The sequence below is a fragment of the Pristiophorus japonicus genome, chromosome 22 (assembly GCF_044704955.1).
Source record: "Pristiophorus japonicus isolate sPriJap1 chromosome 22, sPriJap1.hap1, whole genome shotgun sequence".
Lineage (NCBI taxonomy): Eukaryota > Metazoa > Chordata > Chondrichthyes > Pristiophoridae > Pristiophorus > Pristiophorus japonicus.
In genome coordinates this window covers 44,991,111-45,013,568 of record NC_091998.1, presented here as the reverse complement: position 1 = coordinate 45,013,568, position 22,458 = coordinate 44,991,111, and the positions used below count along the sequence as shown (strand labels likewise).

The 22,458-nt window shown below is 42.5% G+C and overlaps 1 protein-coding gene across 3 annotated transcripts in view; it reads right to left on the bottom strand.

The window, feature by feature from the left end:
• Positions 1–15,806: 15,806 nt before the first annotated feature.
• Positions 15,807–22,458, bottom strand: part of cdca2 (cell division cycle associated 2) — a 50,291-nt gene continuing 43,639 nt past the window's right edge. For 2 of the 3 annotated variants that reach the window (XM_070866078.1, XM_070866080.1), the window contains one exon: positions 15,807–21,385. In XM_070866078.1, the coding sequence (XP_070722179.1) occupies positions 19,929–21,385 (1,457 nt within the window). In that variant the 3' untranslated portion in view covers positions 15,807–19,928. The remainder of the gene's footprint in view (positions 21,386–22,458) is intronic. The other variant, XM_070866079.1, reaches the window with a different exon arrangement.

The window sequence follows — 22,458 nt, the reverse complement described above, 5'->3', positions numbered from 1 at the left end:
TCAAACTCATAAGAGGTCTAGACAGAGTAGATAGAGAGAACTGTTCCCATTGGTGGAAGGGTCATGAACCAGAGGGCACAGATTTAAGGTGATTGGTAGAAGAACCAAAGGCGACATGAGGAAAAACCTTTTTACGCAGCGAGTGGTTATGATCTGGAATGCACTCCCTGAAAGGGTAGTGGAGGCAGATTCAAAATCGTGGCTTTCAAAAGGGAATTGGATAAGTACCTGAAGGAAAAAAAAAATTACAGGGCTACAAGGGAAGGGCAGGGGAGTGGGACTAGCTGAAGTGCTCTTGCAGAGAGCTACCATGGGCTCAACAGGCCGAATGGCCTCCTTCTGTGCTGTAACTATTCTATGATTCTAATTTGTTGTGCGCAAATTGGCTGTTAGATTTCCTACATTACAACAGTAACTACACTTTAAAAGAACTTAATTGGCTGTAAAGCACTTTGGGACGTCTGTAGATAGTGAAAGGCGCTGTAGAAATATAAATTCTTTCATTCAAAGACCATTCCTGAGCTTATGGGTCAGATCACAAGATAGGGCTTTCTTCATCCAAACCTTCAACCCATTTGATCGCATCCTTCGTACCAACTCTCCCAGCTTCCCATTATAGAAATATAGAAAGTTACAGCGCAGGAGGCCGCCATTTCAGCCCATTGTGTCCACGCCTATCTATCTGCTTAAATGAGGCACTGATTTTACAGCCCTCATGCTGGTTTACAAATTCCTCCATGACCTTTCCCCAGCCGACCAATAGAACCACCTCCAGCTCTACATGCCAGCTCTGTACTCCGCATTGGAGTCTATACTACTGTGCGTCCCCCTCCCTTATTGGTGACAAAAATGTTTGTGCCTCTACATTCTAACTATTTCCTTAAAACTCCTTCACCTTGCTGCTTCTCTCACCTTCAAAAGCCTCCTCAAAAAACATACCTCTTTAACCACTGGCCAGATCACCTCCCTGAAGCTTAGAATCTCAGCATAAAATGAGGCTATTCAGCCCATCGTGCCTGGGCTGGCTTTTTGTAAGAGCTATCCAGTAAGTTCCACTCCCCTGCTCTTTCTCCATAGCTCTGCAAATTTTTGTTGTGTTTCAAGTATTTATTCAATTCCCTTTTGAAAGTTATTATTGAATTTGCTTCCACCAACTTTCCAGGCAGTGCATAATTTGCTGCGTGAAAAGACAATTCTCCTTAGCTCCCCCTGGTTCTTTTGCCAATGACCTTAAACCTGTGTCCTTTGGTTACCGACCCTCCTACTAGTGGAAGCAGTTTCTCTCTACTTACTCTATCAAAGTCCCTCATAATTTTGAACACCTCTATTGAATCTCCCCTTAACCTTCTCTGCTCTAAGAACAATCCCAGCTTCTCTAGTCACTCCACATAACTGAAGTTCCTCACCCCTGGTACCATTCTAGTAAATTCCTCTAGACCCTCTCCAAGGCCTCAATATCCTTCCTAAAGTGAAGTGGACAGAATTGGATTCAATATTCCAGCTGAAGCCTAACCAGTGATTTATAAAAGGTTTACCATTACTTTCTAGCTTTTGTACTCTATTTATAATGCCAAAGATTCCGTATGTTTTTTTAAAAATCAGCCTTCTCCTAATTCCAATTTTCCCTTTTGTGAAATGACTTGGGATATTCCACTAGGTTAAAAGCACTGAGTTTCTATTGTTGAATCTAGTATCATAGCTTCAACCATCTTTCCTGCTAATCCTGTTCCAGCTGTTGTTCACCTTCTGTACAAAGGAACACTTCCCGACACGTTCCATTTGTGTTGCAGAACAGGCCATCACCATTTAATAATATGTGGCAAGTGTTCCAACAACTTGCTAATGCTCAGCAACTGAACGTGATTATTGTCTGCATTGAGCACAGGTTAAGTCTCGTATGAGGAAGATCAATAACTAACAAATAAGAGGTGTTCAAAACTCAGAATTTAAGCTAATGAGATCAAAACAGCAAATGAAAACAGCCTTCCCAAGAGCCCTGTTGCCAGAGTTGCACAGGGAGTGGGCTGCAGACTGAGCAGCTAATAAGGTGCCTTGAGATTGCTTGAAGGTCTGTTATCATCGAGAAATCTTCATCATTTAAACCTGCATTAGGGTTAATATTTGCATACAGGTTTGGGACCAAAGTTCATTAAATCCAATCTGTCTACTGTACATTAATAATGTAAACCTCAATCAACGGCACAGTGGGTGATTGTATTGCCTAGTGCGACACAGCCGTACACACCAAGAAGCTCCCAGGTTCCCGCCTTGGCCTGTGTTGTGTTAGTTGATCTCAGGGCAGCGGTTTAGACACTGCAATTAGCCTCATCACTGCTGAGCTAGTACGAGGGAAAAATAGCAGAGTGTTTCTGTTCCCAGTCACCATCCAGCAGGCTGCTGCAAAATGTGTATATGAGGATGTTGGGCCAGGACAGTGCAGCCTCAGCTGTGACCTTACACCTCCCAGTGGTCGAATGGCCTGCTGACACTCATTGTCTACGTACACCTCAGCAGAAGTCAGTGTCTTCAGGAGAGATAGCGAGAAAATTGAAAAGAAAATTAAAAGATTTACTGGTGAGATCTGTCAATATGATACCATGTTTTTTTCAGATAGGTAAAAGATCTGGTGAACTGGTTCAAGCCCAGTATTTCTATGATCAAAATTCAGCATCTTGTCTGCTGCTCTATAGAAACTTGTCTCTGTTCTCTTCTTGCCTCCACATTTTCTCTTTGTACTGCTATTCGCCAGATTGAAATCACGCTCCAGGCTGAGTAGATTATCTAGGCTGACACTGCAGTGCAGTACTGAGGGAGCACTACATTGTCAGACTGTTATCCTAGAGACATATAGCCCTAATTTTAAACTTAATCCACCCAACAAGAACAGGTCAGGTTCGGGTCAGACACCCTGCCCGATGTTATGCTTTATTGCATTATATTCTTCATTACATCACCCATCACTTCTGTGCTTTCTGATCTACATTGGCTCCCGGTTAAACAACGCCTCGATTTCAAAATTCTCTTCCTTGTTTACAAATCACTCCATGGCCTTTGCCCTCCCTATCTCTGTAATCTTTTTCAACCTCGCAATCACACAAGATATCTGCGTTCCTCAAATTCTGGCCTCTTGAACATCCCTCATTATAACTGCTCAACCATCGGTGGCCGTGCCTTCAGTGGTTTGGGCCCCAAGCTCTGGAACTCCCTCCCGAAACCCCTCCGCCTCCCTTTCCTCCTTTAAGACGCTCCTTAAAATCTCTCTCTTTAAACAAGCTTTTGATCGTCTGCCTTAATTTCTTCTCAATTTGTGTCAAATTTATCTGGTTTGTCTTATAACACTGTTTTTATTTCGTTAAAGGGACTCTCACTGGGCAGGTTAAGTTAACATCATGGCTAAGAGGTCTGGTCTTCCTTTTCCATTGTTTCAGCTGAACATTAAAGGCCCCATTTCAAGAACATGGAATTCTCAGTGTTCTGGCCTACACTCCTCCTTCAACCGCCAAATTAACTGGTTATTAATCTCATTGGTGTTTTTAGGTTCTTGCTATACACATGACTGTTGCTTTTGTCCACAAAGCAAAGTTTATACATAGAATTAAGATAATTCACAATTGGAAGTTTGTTTTACCTTTAGTGCTGTTAGGAAAGGAGTTCCAGGATTTTGACCCAGCATCGATGAAGGTACAGTGATATATTTCCAAGTCAGGATGGTGTGTGACTCGGAGAACATGAAGGTGATGGTGCTCCCATGCACCTGCTGCCCTTGTCCTTCTGGGTGGTAGAGGTCATGGGTTTGTGAGGTGCTGCCGAAGAAGCCTTGGCGAGTTGCTGGAGTGCATCTTGTAGATGGTACCCACTGCAGACACGGTCCGCCAATGGTGGAGGGGGTGAACATTGAAGGTGCCATTCAAGCGGGCTGCTTTGTCCTGGATGATGTCGAGCTTCTTGCGTGTTGTTGGAGCTGCACTCATCCAGCAAGCGGAGAGTATTCCATCACACTTGTAGATGATGGAAAGGCTTTGGGGAGTTAGGAGGTGAGACACTCGCTGCAGAATACCCAGCTCTTGTTGCCACTCTATTTATGTGGTTAGTCCAGTTAAGTTTCTGGTCAATGGTAACCCCTAGGATGTTGATGGCGGGGGATTCGGCTATGATAATAGCATTGAATATCAAGGGGAGGTGGTTAGACTCGCCTGGCACTTGTGTGGCATGAATGCTACTTGCCAATTATCAGCCCAAGCCTGAATGTCATCCAGGTCTTGCTGCATGCGGGCATAGGCGGCTTCATTTTTTGAGGAGTTGCGAATGGAACTGGACACTGTGCAATCATCAGCAAACATCCCCACTTCTGACCTTATGATGGAGGGAAGGTCATTGATGAAGCAGCTGAAGATGGTTGTGCCTAGGACATTGTCTGTTTGGTGTCTGAATTCTCCTCCCCCTCTCGATAAGAATCTAGGAACAAGTTACACAGAGTGTACAGCACAGAACAGGCCATTCGGCCTAACTGGTCCATGCCAGTTTTTATGCTCCACACGAGCCTCATCCCACCCTTCTTAATCTAACCCCATCAACATATTCTTCTATTCCTTTCTCCCTCTTGTGCTTATCTAGCTTCCCCTTAAATGCATCTATACTATTCACCTCGACCACACTATGTAGTAGCGAGTTCCACATTCTAGTCACTTCTGGGTAAAGATGTTCCTCCTGAACTCCCCGTTTGATTGATTAGTGACGATCTTTTTTTCTTGTTCCCATTTAATACATAAAAAGTGCACAAGAGCAAACTGCTATTAAAACTGATACCATAACATAAAAAGGGCATTAAAAAGGTTCAAAGAGAAGTGCCAGCTTAGACGCTACCCGATTTAATGCATCACACAAATGAAAGAAAAAGAGGGAAACAAAATAAAGGGTCATGCACAACAAATATCCTGCTGCTAGAGAGTTAACAGACTCGCTTAAGTAACCACGTTTACCTCAACTGTAAATGAGGTGACAGATGTCGCAGTCCCATTGCACTGTGTGACTGCAAGCATCTGTCACCTTTATTAATTACTAGCGTACCTTAGTACACATGCTCCTTAAGCGGGGAATACTGCCCTACAATTGGGAAGCACTGGGTCACTCCCTCCGCTCTTGCCATATGATTCAACCCTTTTGCAGCTATCTTATCTTTTCACCCCAGCCCCAGTTCCCCATTTTCTCCCTTCTATTCACACACGTGCACTTTCCAGCCGGAGTCACCGGACAGTGATCGCGAGCAGGAACACTGGCTAAATTTCTCCTCCCTCGCCCAGAGGTGTTGGGGCCAATTGCAGTATCCCTGCTGCTGTCCCAGCTGAAATCAGCACATCCTTCTGGCTCAGTGCTGCGCTTAATCATTTAGATCCAGAGAGGCTGTACTGAAAAATGAGAGTAATTGGAGAGAAATCGCAAGTCAGTGGAAAGTTAACAACTAACCCAGCACCCCCACAGTGGGGAAGAGCAAAACTAAAGGCCATCAGTGTAAGTTAGTCACCAAGAAATCAAATAGGGAATTCAGAAGAAACTTCTTTACCCAGAGAGTGGTGAGAATGTGGAACTCACTACCGCAGGGAGTGGTTGAAGTGAACAGTATAGATGCATTTAAGGGGAGGCTAGATGAGCATATGAGGGAGAAGGGAATAGAGGGTTATGCTGATAGAGTTAGATGAGGAAAGATGGGAGGAGGCTCGAGTGGAGCATAAACGCCAGCATGGACTGGTTGGCCTGTTTCTGTTCCGTATATCCCATGTAAGTATATTATAATTAAACAAATTTGCAATTTTCCAATTTAACATTGAGAAACTTTGAATGAAGGGTCCACAATGCAGTTGATAACAAAGTGTAAAAAATAGAAGAGAAAACATGATGAAACAAGCAGTGTCTAAGTGACACCAGCTTGGGATTTAATAGATGGTAGATTGTAGGAGGGAGGTACATAATTTCATAGCTTTGAATGAGTTAAGACTAGGAGACAGTGCAACGGATCTCAATTTCAACACAAAGGAGGGTTCGGAGAGGAGGAAGAGGATTCGGGACAGGGTTTTGGGTACTCAGAAGGAACGAGAGGGGAAAGTTCCGAGGAGCATTGACCATAAAAGTGTTAAGAAAATGAAGACGGACAGTCACTATTTAGAGAGGTCAAAATGATAGGAAATCTTTCTTAGTCAACATACACCATACAAAAAAAAGAGATTATCTGGTCATTGTCACATTGCTGTTTGTGGCAGCTTGCTGTGCACAAATTGGCTGCTGCATTTCCCACGTTACAACAGTGACTACACTTCAAATGTACTTCATTGGCTGTAAAGCACTTGGAGACATCCGGTGGTCGTGAAAGGCGCTATATAAATCCAAGTTTTTCTTTTTTATTTCCCTTTCTTTCTTTTGTAGTGCTTGTAAGAAACAAGAGTCTGGAGCTAGAAGCTGTGTTTGAAGATGACTTGATGACACCTGATGGCCATTTCAAGGCACTCTGCATGGGAGTGTTAATTGAGAATTTCTCAAAGTGTTGGCTGAGAGTCAAATCAGCCAAATAAAATCAGCTTGGGGAAAGGGGTGACTGCTTAAGTCGTGGCATCATGACCAATCAGAAATAAGATTCACCAAGTTGAGAATAAAACACAGCAGCAGATAAATGGAACTGGACAACACAGTCAACAAACCCATGCACTCCCTCCCATTCATGGTTCTCGCAAAAAAATAAGTTGTGTACAGAATGCCTTGATAATTGCTTGCCAATTAATCCTCGGTAATAATGCAGCAACATCGTCACAAAGGGAGATAAACAGTCTCCTGTGAACGTCAGAGAGCACATCTCAGAAGCTTGAACTCTCCTGACAATTGTAGGAGACAGAAGATCTTATTTTTAATTCAACGGTATAGGTTACATAAAAGAGATACCCAAGAAGCTCTCAGCACATCTCGTATACAACTGTTGAGATTCTAAAAAATTGTTTGTGAGGGGATGCACCTTCCAGGTTACTGGCTGAACATAACATTTTGTGGGGGGGGGGGGGGGGGGGGGAGGGTGAATAGTTTAGCCTTCTCTGCAGTCACCCAACACAAACATTCACCAGTAAAAAGGAAATCCGGTGAGGTGACGAGGTGGACAATGGCTTTTCACTTCTGCGACCAAGACGTAAATCCAAACTAGACTAATGGAATGAAAGTCTCTTTTGTATCCAAGGGACCTACGTGGAATGAGTTTAGGTAATCTTAATCCAGTTCCTGGTGGGCACTGGCTCACAGCACAAAAGTGGTGCCAAATTGTCTGTTTCATACAAAGAAGTCATAGGATTGCTGCTGCAGGAAAAGTGTTACAGTAGTGAATGGTATCCGTGAGATGTGTGTGTTGATCGACGAATTAGTGCATTATTTCTTTTGCTGACTACCAATAAGAAACATTCTCTACACTGTGCAGGGCAGTCCTTTGTAACAGACCATGATATTCCAAAATTAGGATGGGGAGGGATCTCTTCGTGTGTTACTTTTTTTTCAAGGAGTTCCCACGCAAATGTTTGAAAATCACAGCTGTAGGTACATTGTTAGAGCAGATGTAGGTTTACTTTGCATCTAATGCGTGATGTATTAGAAACATAGAAAATAGGTGCAGGAGTAGGCCATCTAGCCCCTCGAGCCTGTCCCGCCATTCAATAAGATCATGGCTGATCTGGTCGTGGACTCAGCTCCACTTACCCGCCCTCTTCCCGTAACCCTTAATTCCCTTATTGGTTAAAAATCTATCTATCTTTGACTTGAAAACATTCAATGAGCTAGCCTCAACTGCTTCCTTGGGCAGAGAATTTCACAGATTCACAACCCTCTGGGAGAATAAATTTTTTCTCAACTCGGTTTTAAATTGGCTCCTCCGTATTTTGAGGCTGTGCCCCCTAGTTCTAGTCTCCCCCACCAATGGAAACAACCTCTCTGCCTCTATCTTGTCTATCCCTTTCATGATTTTAAATGTTTCTATAAGATCACCCCTCATCCTTCTGAACACCAAGGAGTAAAGACCCAGTCTACTCAATCTATCATCATAAGGTAGCCCCCTCATTTCTGGAATCAGCCTAGTGAATCGTCTCTGCACCTCTTCCAAAGCTAGTATATCCTTCCTTAAGTAAGGTGACCAAAACTCAGTACTCCAGTTGCAGCAAGACCTCCCTGCTTTTGTACTCCATCCCTTTCGCAATGAAGGCCAATATTCCATTTGCCTTCCTGATTACCTGCTGCACCTGCAAACTAACCTTTTGGGATTCATGCACAAGGACCCCCAGGTCCCTTTGCACCACAGCATGTTGTAATTTCTCCCCATTCAAATAATATTCCCTTTTACTGTTTCCCTCCCCCCCCCCCCCCCCCCCCCCCAAGGTGGATGACCTCACACTTTCCGACATTGTATTCCATCTGCCAAACCTTAGCCCATTCGCTTAACCTATCCAAATCTCCTTGCAGTCTCTCTGAGTCCTCTACACAACCCGCTTTCCCACTAATCTTAGTGTCATCTGCAAATGTTGTTGCACTACACTCTGTCCCCTCTTCTAGGTCATCTATGTATATTGTAAACAGTTGTGGTCCCAGCACTGATCCCTGTGGCACACCACTAACCACTGATTTCCAACCGGAAAAGGACCCATTTATCCCGACTCTCTGCTTTCTGTTCGCCAGCCAATTCTCTATCCATGCTAATACATTTCCTCTGACTCCGCGTACCTTTATCTTCTGTAGTAACCTTTTGTGTGGCACCTTATCGAATGCCTTTTGGAAATCTAAATACACCACATCCATCGGTACACCTCTATCCACCATGCTCGTTATATCCTCAAAGAATTCCAGTAAGTTAGTTAAACATGATTTCCCTTTCATGAATCCATGCTGCGTCTGCTTGATTGCACTATTCCTATCCAGATGTCCCGCTATTTCTTCCTTAATGATAGTTTCAAGCATTTTCCCCACTACAGATGTTAAACTAACCGGCCTATAGTTACCTGCCTTTTGCCTGCCCCCTTTTTTAAACAGAGGCATTACATTAGCTGCTCTCCAATCCGCTGGTACCTCCCCAGAGTCCAGAGAATTTTGGTAGATTATAACGAATGCATCTGCTATAACTTCAGCCATCTCTTTTAATACCCTGGGATGTATTTCATCAGGACCAGGGGACTTGTCTACCTTCAGTCCCATTAGCCTGTCCAGCACTACCCCCCTAGTGATAGTGATTGTCTCAAGGTCCTCCCTTCCCACATTCCTGTGGCCTGCAAATTTTGGCATTGTTTTTGTGTCTTCCACTGTGAAGACGGAAGCAAAATAATTGTTTAAGGTCTCAGCCATTTCCACATTTCCCATTATTAAATCTCCCTTCTCATCTTCTAAGGGACCAACATTTACTTTAGTCACACTCTTCCGTTTTATATATCAGTAAAAGCTTTTACTATCTGTTTTTATGTTTTGCACCAGTTTACTTTCGTAATCTATCTTTCCTTTCTTTATTGCTTTCTTAGTCATTCTTTGCTGTCGTTTAAAATTTTCCCAATCTTCTAGTTTCCCACTAACCTTGGCCACCTTATACGCATTGGTTTTTAATTTGATACTCTCCTTTATTTCCTTGGTTATCCACGGCTGGTTATCACTTCTCTTGCCGCCCTTCTTTTTCACTGGAATATATTTTTTTTGCGCACTATGAAAGAGCTCCTTAAAAGTCCTCCACTGTTCCTCAATTGTGCCACTGTTTAGTCCTTGTTTCCAGTCTACTTTAGCCAACTCTGCCCTCATCCCACTGTAGTCCCCTTTGTTTAAGCATAATCATGGCTGATCATTCACCCAGTATCCCTTTTCCTGCTTTCTCTCCCAATACCCCTTTGATCCCTTTAGCCGTAAGGACCATATCTAACTCCCTCTTGAATATATCTAATGAACTGGCCTCAACAACAATCTGCGGTAGAGAATTCCACAGGTTCACAATTCTCTGAGTGAAGACGTTTCTCCTCATCTCGGTCTTAAATGGCTTACCCCTTATCCTTAGATCATGGCTGATCTGAATGGTGATAGACCAGAGACTGCAGAATGCTGATTCCTTCATTTATATCCCTCACCACATGAGCACAGAAAAATTAATTCCTAAGTAAATTTGGTGCAGAGAAATTGAGAATCAGTGTATAATTAATGTTGAATGAAGTTGCTTGACAGAGGGAAAATGGCATCTATCAAAGACTTGACAGAAGCCCAAAACAGGCAAAAATATTTTAAAGCTGAAGGAAAGTATAGTTGAAGACAGGCTGTTGTTTTTCCCTGCAAAAACCACATTAGATCCCCTTGCCTCAAGGCTGTCTTGGTGATGTCAGCGATGAAGAGATCTACCAGAGTAGCTTCAATGATTGCAATAGCAGCAGAAACTTTGGATGTAAATTCAGACCAGCCTGACCCCACTGTCCAAGAGCAAACATCAAAGTTAACAATCTAAGTAGTGACACTCCTGTCATATGACCACAGACTAAGTGCGTCGCTTCCAGAAGAACTGAACCGTGGTTTGATCTGTCCCTGCAGCCTTTTATTTCTGCCATTTACCACCTGAATGACGACCTATGAATCACTGTGTAAATCTTCCCCTCTGAATAGATGGTTTGAATTGAGTTCGTAAGAACCTAGAAGAGCTGGCAAGGCAAAATTAGCCAACTCTGACTAGCCACTTCCTTCACACCTCATTGTACCAGGGAAGAGTGGACAATGGACTAGAATTCCTGTTTTTCAAAATATTATATACAACTACTTTGCTTGGAAGTGTTATCGTCTCTGGGATGATTAGCATGACTTTAAACCACTCCATTTTAGGGAATGAAGAGTCACACAGTTAATCTTCCGGTCATTGTGATTACCTTGGGAAATCGGAAGATATGAAATGCTTTGGAAGGAATTTCTTATAGCTTAACAGATACTCATTGTCCATTCTTACACTTGGAGCTCCCACCCTGGAACACAACTGGTACAGCTGTGCATTCTGGCAAACAGGTAGCCAATTCCATTCACTATGTTAGAACAAAGCTGTGGAAAAAAAGGTTCAATCCCCAGTCTGTACTGATTTAGCCGATCATTGACCGGGCAGCAGGTGGGGCCGTACAGTTGACCACAGTGCTCTGGGCCAAGGAGGGAGGGGGGGGGGGGGGGGGAGATGGGAAAAGCCAGCCCGGATTGCTGCACCTGCTCCCCATCCATTGACCCCTGCTGGAAAGTGCGCATGTGTGGTCGTCACACGACAGGAAAGAATTTAGCTTTGATACCCTCTACGGTTTAATAGCCGGACGACAATTAGTGTCTAGATTTATAGATGAAGAATGGGCAATTGACCGAGGGCAGCTCCAGCAAGCACTAAACACCTTCAGGAGACGAAAGGACGATGCCGATGGGAATAACAACAGGACATTCTTCAAATACTGCAATACAAAATTCTGTTTTTATTCTATATTGCTTTTCTGAAATAATTGTGCCAACTCAAATTTTAATTTTTAAACAGTGCAGTCAAACATTTTTAAGTTTATTAAATGTACTTAAGAGTAATTATAAGAAACCCAGCTTGGTGGGGTGGGATGATGTGATAAGGCTCGCTATAAAGGTTGGTTCATGCATCTTGGCTTTAGTATGGTCAGATATCAGATGGCCAACCTAACTCCATAATTACACTAGTTTTATGCTGATGAACATCAGAAATTGTCTCACACTGACCCAAGAGCTGTATAATATAACTGCTGCATCATCATCATCATGGTATGGATCTGATCACACTGGGCAAACTGTTCCATAACTTCAAAACTTAAAGACCACCTCAACATTTGATCCTTTAACATTCCTGAAAGAACATTAGTAACACACAGACAAGGTAATATTCAATCTGCAGAATTTCTGAAGTTATTCCTTTGGTAAATGTGAGTTTAATTACAACTGCAGAAGTGAAAAGGCGGGTACGGTGGGTGAGGTATGAACATTTGCTGGCCGCCTCCTGGGAGATTTGGTAGAACTGTTTGCTCCGCCGACTGGGGAAAAATGAGAAATATGATTCGGGATCCTTACCATCAAGTAAGTGCCCCGAGTGACTCAGCAGAGTGTTCCTCTCAAAGTGCCAGTGATGAATTTGGACTGTAAACCAAGTTAACCTGAAACAATTCCTTTAACACAGCATCTGGATGTACTAAGTGATTTTTAAACCATCGCCAATACTGTTGTGTGGTCTTCAAAAAGTTTTTTTTTTTGAGGAGGAGGATGATGAACAGGAGGCCTGTTGTCAATGATTTCCCTTCTCAAGTCATTAAGAGGTCATGAAATTAGTTTTACTTCCCAACTTGAAACTGTTCTGCACCATTCTGTAATGCTATTTATTTGCGTTCATTATGGAACTGGAACACTAGTATTGAAGTGGAGACCCATGATATACAATTGCGCTTGTCTGCACCTTTAGCTTGCGATGAAGCTTTTGATGTAGAACACATCCGGAGTCTTGGAATCTACATCCTCTGTGCTACAATATGGCACTAACAAAGTATTGTCAAGTAAAACTGCCACTAAAATCACCAACACTGTATTGGACCTGCAAACCATACTACATTCTGATCACCTTGTATTCGAACATATGATGGGCATGAAAAGTTCAGCTTGTCCATCTAACCTGCCTCACACTCACGATAGCTGGAGCATCATGACTAGAACGTTCCTTTCTCCCTCCTCTCCCGACATGTCAAAATGTGGCTGGCAAAGCAGAGAGCTCTGGCTGCAAAGGTAACCAGTCAGGGACGTATTGGATGGTAGGTAGAGTGGACTGGATATTGTCAGACGCATTGGCAGCTTGGATGTCCTGATGCCAAGACTGGCATGCAGCCCAAGTCATGCAGGTTTTGAAAGTTGCACTTGGCCCCGATTCCATCGTGTATTGAGCATGCGTCGCGATCCTGCCCCGTTCAGACGTAATTTCTCATCGGCATAAGGACCCGTAGCCCACCTCGGGAACCTCCACCTCACAATTCGAGCTGTCTCTCAAATTCCCCCAGTGCCATTCCACTCTGCGTGGAGGGAGTTCCTGTACAGGCTGCTCCAGCACACGAGCCACTTCCTCGCCCATGTCTCCCATCTGGACATGCCCTGACGTTTTACATGGTTGTCTGGCAAAGGTCCCCAATGAAAGGCTCTCTATGCGGAAGTCCTTCTCTGCACCAATTGGGATTCGGGGTGGAATAGTTGCGTGTTTTTGTTTTTTAAAAAGCACACTTAGATTTTTACAGCCAGGAAGAATCCACGTGTACCTGAAGCGCGAGAAGTTTCAGCCCTCATATAGCTATCTGAAAGGGCTGCGCCTCAACTTTTGGCTGCACTTTATCCCTATGCTCCTGATTTTTGGCCATCCAAGGCAAGTCAGAGGACCTTTGTGTGCCTGCTCCTGACCAAGACAGTAATTTACAGGTTCAGGGTGGGCGTGGTCCATGGGGCTGCCTGCCTGCTTTTCTTCTGCGGTATTCTCCATGCCCACATGCTCTTGGAGAGGGAACATGTGGTGTCTGCAGTATGCTGGAGGCCTTTTATGACAGGTGGGCATTTCAGGGTATTGCGTGACTTAATACGTGACACTAATAACAACATAGTGATTTAGTTGGGAAAGTTTCTTTTGTTTCCATGGAGCTGCTTTTATTTTGATTGGACTACAAGTTTCTTTCTTATATTAATGGTGCCTGAACAGTTAGAGGAAAAGAACAAGAGCTGTAGGTTATCCAGTTGATTCAGGCTCACTGAATCAGGGGAAAAACTGTGCCGATTCTTGTTTGGTGACACAGTATCACCCTTATTTGCCCCCTTAATTAGGCCCAAGTAACACTATAGCCTTTGTATCAATGAGTGTTGAAAGCTGCTTCATATCACAACAGAAGCAGTTATATAACTAGCCTGTTGTAGAGGCATGAAACAGTGCTGAATTGCCGAGTCAGTGTGACGCAACAATCACTTTGAAAAATATAACCAACATCATGAATGATGACAACCAAGGCAGAGAAGTTTTTAAATGAGTCAGAAATTTATGGGCTTGAGATTCCAATCCAATCTAGGTTGTCACTCCAGTGCCGCACTCTCAGAGGTGCAGTCCTTTGGATGAGAAACGAAGTCACAATCTGCTTGATTCAAAATTAGTAAAGTAGGTGTCTGGCCAGCATTGCTCCCTCAACCAATACCACCAAAAACGTATTAACATATAAACATCTCACTGCTGTTTGTGATCTTGCTGCAAGCAAAATAGCTGCCTTGTCTGTCTATACAACAGTAGTTCATGTCTTTGAGTAATTGACTGTATGTGAGGGACTTTAATAAGTTTCAAGGAGATGCACACAATGCTCCATGGGCTTAGAGGGCAACTGCTATAACTGAGAGGGGTAACAAATAAGCAATCGAAAAATTCAGCACGAGATTAAACTTATCCTAGTTCTGGATCAGCAGCAGAGTCCTGGAGCCAACAAGAAAAACAAAAACTGGTGTTGTTTTGACACCTGGTCAGATTCAGGATTGGATTGTCACACCCCGAGTACGATGATGCTCTACCCATGCAGATTGCCGTACCAAAGTTATTTTGTTTCTGGGGATCGAGAGTACATATATTTCATGAATGGTCTGGTATAATGTTGCCCTCTTGTGGCAGTAGTTAAGAAGTACACGTATAGTTTGGGTCAGCAGAGAAAGAACTTGCACTATATTATCACCTGATCATATCTCTCAGGAAATCCCAGATGATGGAGGTCTTTTAGATTATAAAAGGATTTGATAGGGCAGACATAGAGATGATGTTTCCACTTACAGGTGAAACCAGAACTAGGGGCCATAAATATAAGATAGTCACTAATAAATCCAATAGGGAGTTCAGAAGAATCTTCTTTATCAGTGAGTGGTGAGAATGTGGAACATGCTACCACAAGGAGTAGTTGAGGAGACTAGCATAGATGCATTTAAGGGGAAGGTAGGAGGAGAAAGGAAGAGATGGATATATGTTAGATGGTGTTAAATGCAGAGCGGGAGGAGTCTCGTGTACAGCATAAATACCGGCATGGACCAGTTCAATCTAATAGCCTGTTTCTGTGCTCCAAATACTATGCAATACTTCACATGCAATCAAGTGCCTTGATGTGCAGTGACCATTGTTACAAGTATACAAGGCAACAATTTTGCGCACAGCAAAGAGACCCCTTAATCAGTTTTGGTGGTATTGGCGGAGGGATAATTGGTGCTCTTCTTCGAAAAGTTATAACAAAATCCACTTTAATAGGCAGACAAGGCCTCAGTTAATAAAAAAGGTACTTTCTGAGGGAGAGCACAATGCTCAAATCACGGAGTGCAGCTTAAACCCACAACGTTGTGACTCAAGTGAGTGTTACCAACCAAGTGTCTTTGTTTCTCTTCTTTCCTAATCCTGCCCTCATGCCAGCAGTCCTGGATTGACACACTATTAAATACCCACAGACTTGGAATGTCAGTGATCTCACTTCCACAGAAGACGAGAGACTCGGTTGTCCGCCAGGAGCTCGGCCACTTTGGTGATGATCACTGACAGAGCTGCTCCAGAGTAACCGGGGTCAGAACTTTGGATCAGCTCAAGAGCTGGCCTGAAGCCATCCGATCACACGAAGCCACAAAACTGGTTGGGTACGTACGCAGGAAAGTTGCCTGTTCTAGATGTTGGTCAGATCTGAACCAGAAATCTTTCGCGCCTGTTAAGCACTGCCGTGTAACAGAATATGGACTTGCAGGCAAATTCATCATTTGTGTGCCTCTTTATTTCATATGAATTAGCTCAACAATTGATTTTTTTTTAAATGACACAGCAAGAGTAAGTTAAAGTACTTCACACAAATAATGTGCAAAACTTGTATCACATTCTGCAATAGAAAATGCATCTCAAAACGATTTGGGTTGTGCAGTACAGCTAAACAAAAATATCTTCTAGAATTCAATTATATGTAGTTGTGGATCTGCTAACGTTGGGATTCAGTACCTGATACATCTTTCACACTGGTACACTGGCAGAGAATGTGTAAGGAGCACGACCAACATCTTCGAGATAATCATGCTGGGTCTCATTTCCAGTTATCTCATTTTGACTTGTCTTTGTTAAACTGTCGTCAGGATAGTCTATGTTACACATAATTATTCATTTCTTCAATTCCTTAAGAGAGCCAAAGAATTTTATTTGACTCAGCAATAAATCTTACAATAATGTTAGATGGTTCTTTAAAAACCTACAGCTCCCCAACGGCCTTGTGGCTAAAGCCAGGGCTCAGTACAGCACTAAACCATATAGATCAGAAGGTGCCTGGCTCAATTTCTGTTCTATATCAAGTTAATTGATCTCTGCTGGTATGGAGGTACAGCTACAGCAGGTGACCCGAGGGGAAAGAGAGAGAGGGGGGGGAAACGTCAGCCAGGGTTCTTGCTTCTAATTGTTATTCAGGGTACACTGTTTAAAATTGCATTTGAAGGTTAGGAGAGACCAGGAATGAGTTTGGATTGCATTCCGCTCCCCTGAATAACCTGCCAAAACACACATTAGTCTTGCACATGAAGAATGCTTTTGAGTACGGTACTATTGGGTGCCCAGCACTAATAGAACTCCAAAAGAGAAAACAGTGCCTTGAGGGGAGTTGGAAAAATGAGTTTAAAAAAAAAACAAAGCCAATTGCCCCACCAATGAAATATCTATTGAAATGATTTCTGACCCCTTTCAGGAGTGACCTCCATGCATTGCTTTCCATTTATTACACTCTGTCAAGGAGTCAGTCCCTGGAACGTTGCTCATATGGAGTCCAAAAGTTTACTTTGTGTAACTTTACTTTTAATTTGTCAGCACAATCATAGACTTGTGTTTCGTGTGCATCTGTGAAACGGTCACTTGACTGTCAGTTAGTTGATTTACACTATGGGCTGTAGCCAAAAGAACAACTGCATATCAGCACTCAGCTGTGGAAGAGCACCTTCAAGCCAATATGCATTTTGCACAGTGCTCGGAATTCAACCCGTACATTGGTCCCACCAGTAGTGACCGACCTATGCCCTCCACAATACTGTCATCAGACAGGACCCATGTTTTCAAGAACAGAATATAATTGTACTGCTGGGTGTTTTTCCCCCAAGTTCAAGTGGGCAGAATACAAGAACATAGAACATAAGAATTTGGAGCAGGAGTCGGCCATTTGACCCCTCGAGCCTGCTCCGCCATTTAATAAGGCCATTTGATCTGATCTTGGGCTCAGCTCCACTTCGCTGCCTGCTCCCCATAACCCTTCACTATTTCATTGATCAAAAATCTGTCCATTTCCACCCCCACCGTAAATATATTTAATGACTGCGCCTCCACAGCTCTTTGGGGTAGAGAATGCCACAGATTCACGACTCTCTGGAGAAGAAATTCCTCCTCATCTCAGTTCTACATGGGGGACCCCTTATTCTGAAACTATGCCCCCTAGTTCTGGATTCCCCCACGAGTGGAAACATCCTCTCTGCATCTACCTTGTCAAGCCCCATCTCATATGTTTCAGTAAGATCACCTCTCATTCTTCTCAACTCCAATGAGTATAAGCCCCAACCTGCTCAACCTTTCTTCATAAGTCAACCCCTTCATCTGCAGAATCAACCTAGTGAACGTTCTCTGAACTGCCTCCAATGCAAGTATATCCTTCCTTAAATAAGACCAAAACTGTACGCAGTACTCTAGGTGTGGTCTCACCAATACCCTGTACAGTTATAGCAGGACTTCCCTGCTTTTATAATCTATCCCCCTTGCAATAAATGCCAACGTTCCATTTGCCTTCCTGATTACTTGCTATACCTGCATACTAACTTTTTGTGCATCATGCACAAGGTCCCTCTGTACTGCAGCATTTTGTAGTTTCTCTCCATTTAAATAATAATTTGTTTTTTTTTTATTTTTCCTGCAAAAATGGATAACCTCACACTTTCCCACATTATACTCCATCTGCCAAATGTTTGCCCACTCACTTAGCCTGTCTATATCCCTTTGCAAATATTTTGTGTCCCCCTCACAACTTGCTTTCCCACCCATCTTTGCATCAGCAGCAAACTTGGCTACATTACACTCGGTCCCTTCATCCAAGTCATTAATATAGATTGTAAATAGTTGAAGTCCCAGCACCGATCCCTGTGGCATCCCACTAATTACCGTTTGCCATTTATCCCCACTTTCTGTTTTCTGTTAGTTAGCCAATCTGCTATCCATGCTAGTATATTACCCCCAACCCCGTGAGCTCTAATGTTGTGCAGTAAGCTTTTATGTGGCACCTTATCGAATGCCTTCTGGAAATCCAAATTCACCACATCCACTGGTTCCCCCTTATCTACCCTGCTTGTTACATCCTCAAAGAACTCCAGCAAATTTGTCAAACATGATTTCCTGTTCATAAAACCATGCTGACTCTGTTGACTGTATTATGCTTTTCCAAATGTCCAGCTGCTGTTTCCTTAATAATGGATTCCAATATTTTACCAATGACAGATGTTAGGCTAACTAGTTTATGCTTTCCGTCTTCCTCCTTTTTTAAATAGGGGTGTTACATTTGCGGTTTTACAATCCGCTGGGACCGCTCCAGATTCTAGGGAATTTTGGTAGATTACAACCAAGGCATCCACTATCTTTGCAGCCATTTCTTTTAAGACCCTAAGATGCAGGCTATCAGCTCCAGGTGATTTGTCTACCTTTAGTCCCATTATTTTATCGAGTACTTTTTCTTTAATAATAGTGATTGTTTTAAGTTCCTCCCTCCCTATAGTCCTTTGATGATCTACTATTGGGATGTTTTAGTGTCTTCTACCGTGAAGACCGATACAAAATATTTGTTCAAAGTCTCCGCCATTTCCCTGGTCCCCATTATCATCCTCTAAGGAACCAACATTCACTTTAGCTACTCTCTTCCTTTTTATATACCTGTAGAAGCACTTGCTATCCATTTTTATATTTCTTGCTAATTATTCATATACTCGATCTTCCCTCTCTATAATTTTTTGAGTCATCCTTTGCTGATTTTTAAATATTTCTCAATCCTCTGGCCTCCCACTAACCTTGGCAACTTTGTATGCCATTTTTTTAATATATCATATCATCCTTTACTTCCTTAGTTAGCCACGGATGGTTCTCCCTTCTAAAAGTCTTTCCTTCTCACTGGAATATATTTTTGATGAGTTATGAAATATCTCCTTAAATGTCTGCCACTGTTTATCAACCGTCTTGCACTTTAATCTATTTTTCCCAGTCAACTTTGGCCAACTCTGCCTTCATAACTTTGTAATTGCCTTTATTTAAGATCAGGTCACTGGGTTGAGATCCAACTTTCTCACCCTTCAACTGAATTTGAAATTCAACCATGCTATGGTCACTCTTTCCTAGAGGATTCTTTACTATGAGATCATTTATTAATCCTGTCTCATTACACAATACCAGATCCAAGATAGCCTGCTCCCTGGTTTGTTTTGCAACATACTGTTCAAGGAAACACTATGAACTCTTCCTCAAGGCTACTTTGGCCAATTTGATTTGTCCAATCAATAAGATTAAAATCGCCCATGATTATTGCCGTACGTTTCTTGCAGGCTTCCATTATTTCTTTATTTATACTTCGTTTAACAGTGCAGCTACTGTTAAGGACCTATAGACTACACCCACCGGTGACTTCTTCCCCTTATTATTACTTCTCATCTCCACGCAAACTGATTCTACATCTTGATCGTCTGAGCCAATATCATTTCTCACCACTGCATTGATCTCATTCTTTATTAAAAGAATATGAAAATGTCACACACTTAACATAAACCACACTAATATCCAAGTAAACAACTTTTTTTTCTCCAGATAATTTAGAATACCTGTGATGTTGTTGAAGGTAACCTTAGTCCAATATAATATTTTTCTGGGGAGGCTCCTCCAACTCAATGACTATATTTCTGTTGCATGACAGCGACTTTCGGCGGAGGATCCCAATTCTTCTTTGGGATGCAGTTTTGCTCTCAAACTCTTCTGTACTAGACAGTTGTTCCGCTGTGTCAGTGTGTCTAACTGATCTTCTCCTACAGCTCTTATTCTTTTTCTCTGACTGTGGAGGGCTGCTTTTTTCGATCCAGTTCAGTCCTTCCATATTTACAAAGCCAGACAGCCTGGCACTGCGCCTCACCTTTTTGAGTATTGAATTTTCTAGACCACTATCAGAATATTTGATTCCAGTTTCAAACTGGTCAGCAGCCTCAAATATATTTGTGGTCATCTGTTCCAAGGAGCAGCGATGGCCAAAATTATCAAGCAGGGTTTCATAGCTGGTTATTGCTTGGGTTTCACCATTCTCACCAACACAATTTTCATGACTGGGAAAAATTGGTTTGATGATCTTGTACGAAAATCTCTCTCTTCTTTTTTTCCTTTGTGTAACTTGCGCACCTTTCACTCCATTTTCACCGCTTGTGTCTACCATGTGTTGCCCTCCAACTTTTAAAACAGCTGCCTGTTCTGGCTGCTTTTCACCCACCAGTTCCTCTAAACTGAATAATTTGCTAACCCTGCGGCTAGGTCTACCTCGAAACACCTCCCGAATGTCAGGTGGTGAAATACAAACTTCATTTTCCTCAGGAATTGCTGCATCAGCTCTCAGCGACTCATTTGGTATTACTTGGGACTCTTCGGTTACAGTGTATTTACTGACGAGAGTCAATTCCTCCATTTCATTTGGCTTGGTTTGCAATTTTTGATGATTGATATCTTCAAGAACATTTGATTCAGATTCCAGAGGAGAGCAGAAGTTGCAGTCACCAGTTTTCTCCTGAATACATTCTTCAAGTCCAGTTCCTGTTGCACACTGCCCCTCAAATAATATTTGCACACCAGTTATTCTTTGCTGACTATTTCTCAGCTCTTCAGATAGATGCTTCCCTTCAATCTTCATTGAAGATTTCCTCCTCATGACTGTTGGCTTATTATGGTCAGTGGCAACATTTTCGCCAATTGAACCTTCCAGTACTTCCATGTCACACACCCTGTCCTCTGCATTTTCACATGAAGCATTAGATGATTGATCACTACCACTTATGAGACAGTAACTAAAATTCTTATGTAATTTCGTGGGCACATACTGGTGATCTCTTACATTCCTAACGGTTCCTTTCCGAGTTTCACTTTCAACAGATGACTGAATACTCTGCTCTTCCTCAAAGTTGGGCATCCTGCTTTTTCGCAATCTTCCAGGTCTTCGCACTTTTTTTCCAACAGACTTGGTAACTATATACGCAGCAGCACATCCATCAGCTGAACACTCAGACTCGGAGATGCTTTGGCTAATTTCTCCTCCAATATCAATACCTGCTTGGCATTGAAACAAGACAGTTAGAAAACATTCTGGAATTGCTGTATGGTGGTACAGTGCTAAATTTAAAAATAGGCAAGCCCAATGAGATAGCAATGACTATTCTGACTCCTGGTCTGGTGCCGGCAAGGTGTCAATCGACTGGTAGGTTGCCGTACTGCAAATTCAGGCAAACGAAGAGAATGGGAGACCAGTAGTGTGGAGGTGAACTAGGACAAAGTTACTTCGACAAAAAATAAAGTTCAATGCACTTTAATGCCAAGGAGAGGGATGGCGCCAATATTTGAATTTAGAGATAATCAACATATCAGAGTTCAATTATAAGACTCTACTGTTTTTACATTTTACATTACACTGAGCTGTCAACTATTTGTGACATTACTAACCTCCGTGTAATTAAGCAGGAGTAACTATGATAAGCCTGCCTTTTTTGGTTTATTGCTGGGAGTGCCAATGGTATAACTGGTATAGTTTAAATAAGTTATTAAGGCTGATAGACATTTATAGAAATACAGCTGTAAACTCAGGGATGGCTCAGTTTCTAACAACTATTAACAACTTGCAGTTATATAGGCCCCAAGTTTCCACATGATTTGCTCCTGATTTTTAGGAGCAACTGGTGGAGAACGGAGTATCTTAGAAATCGGAATTCTCCACATTTAAGTTTTCTGCAGTTCTAGTCAGGTAGAACAGTTTCACTTTTGAACAGAATTTTTTTTTCAAAAGGGGGCGTGTCCGGCCACTGACGCCTGATTTGAACGTTTCCAGTGTGAAAACGTACTCCAAACTAACTTAGAATGGAGCAAGTGAAGATTTTTGTAGGCTTGAAAAAACCTTGTCTACACATTAAAAAAATCAGGCGCAGGTTACAAATTAGGCGTCGGGAACGAGGTGGGGGGGGGGGGGGGGGGAGGAAGGGAAGTCATTACATTCTACAATAAATCCTTAGTTATACTTATACAAATATTATACAAATAAATCCAACCTGAATAAAAATTTATAAGCAAAGAAAAGATTAAATAAACCATGTTCCTACCTGTGTGAAAGTGCTTCAGGCAGGCCTTTCAGG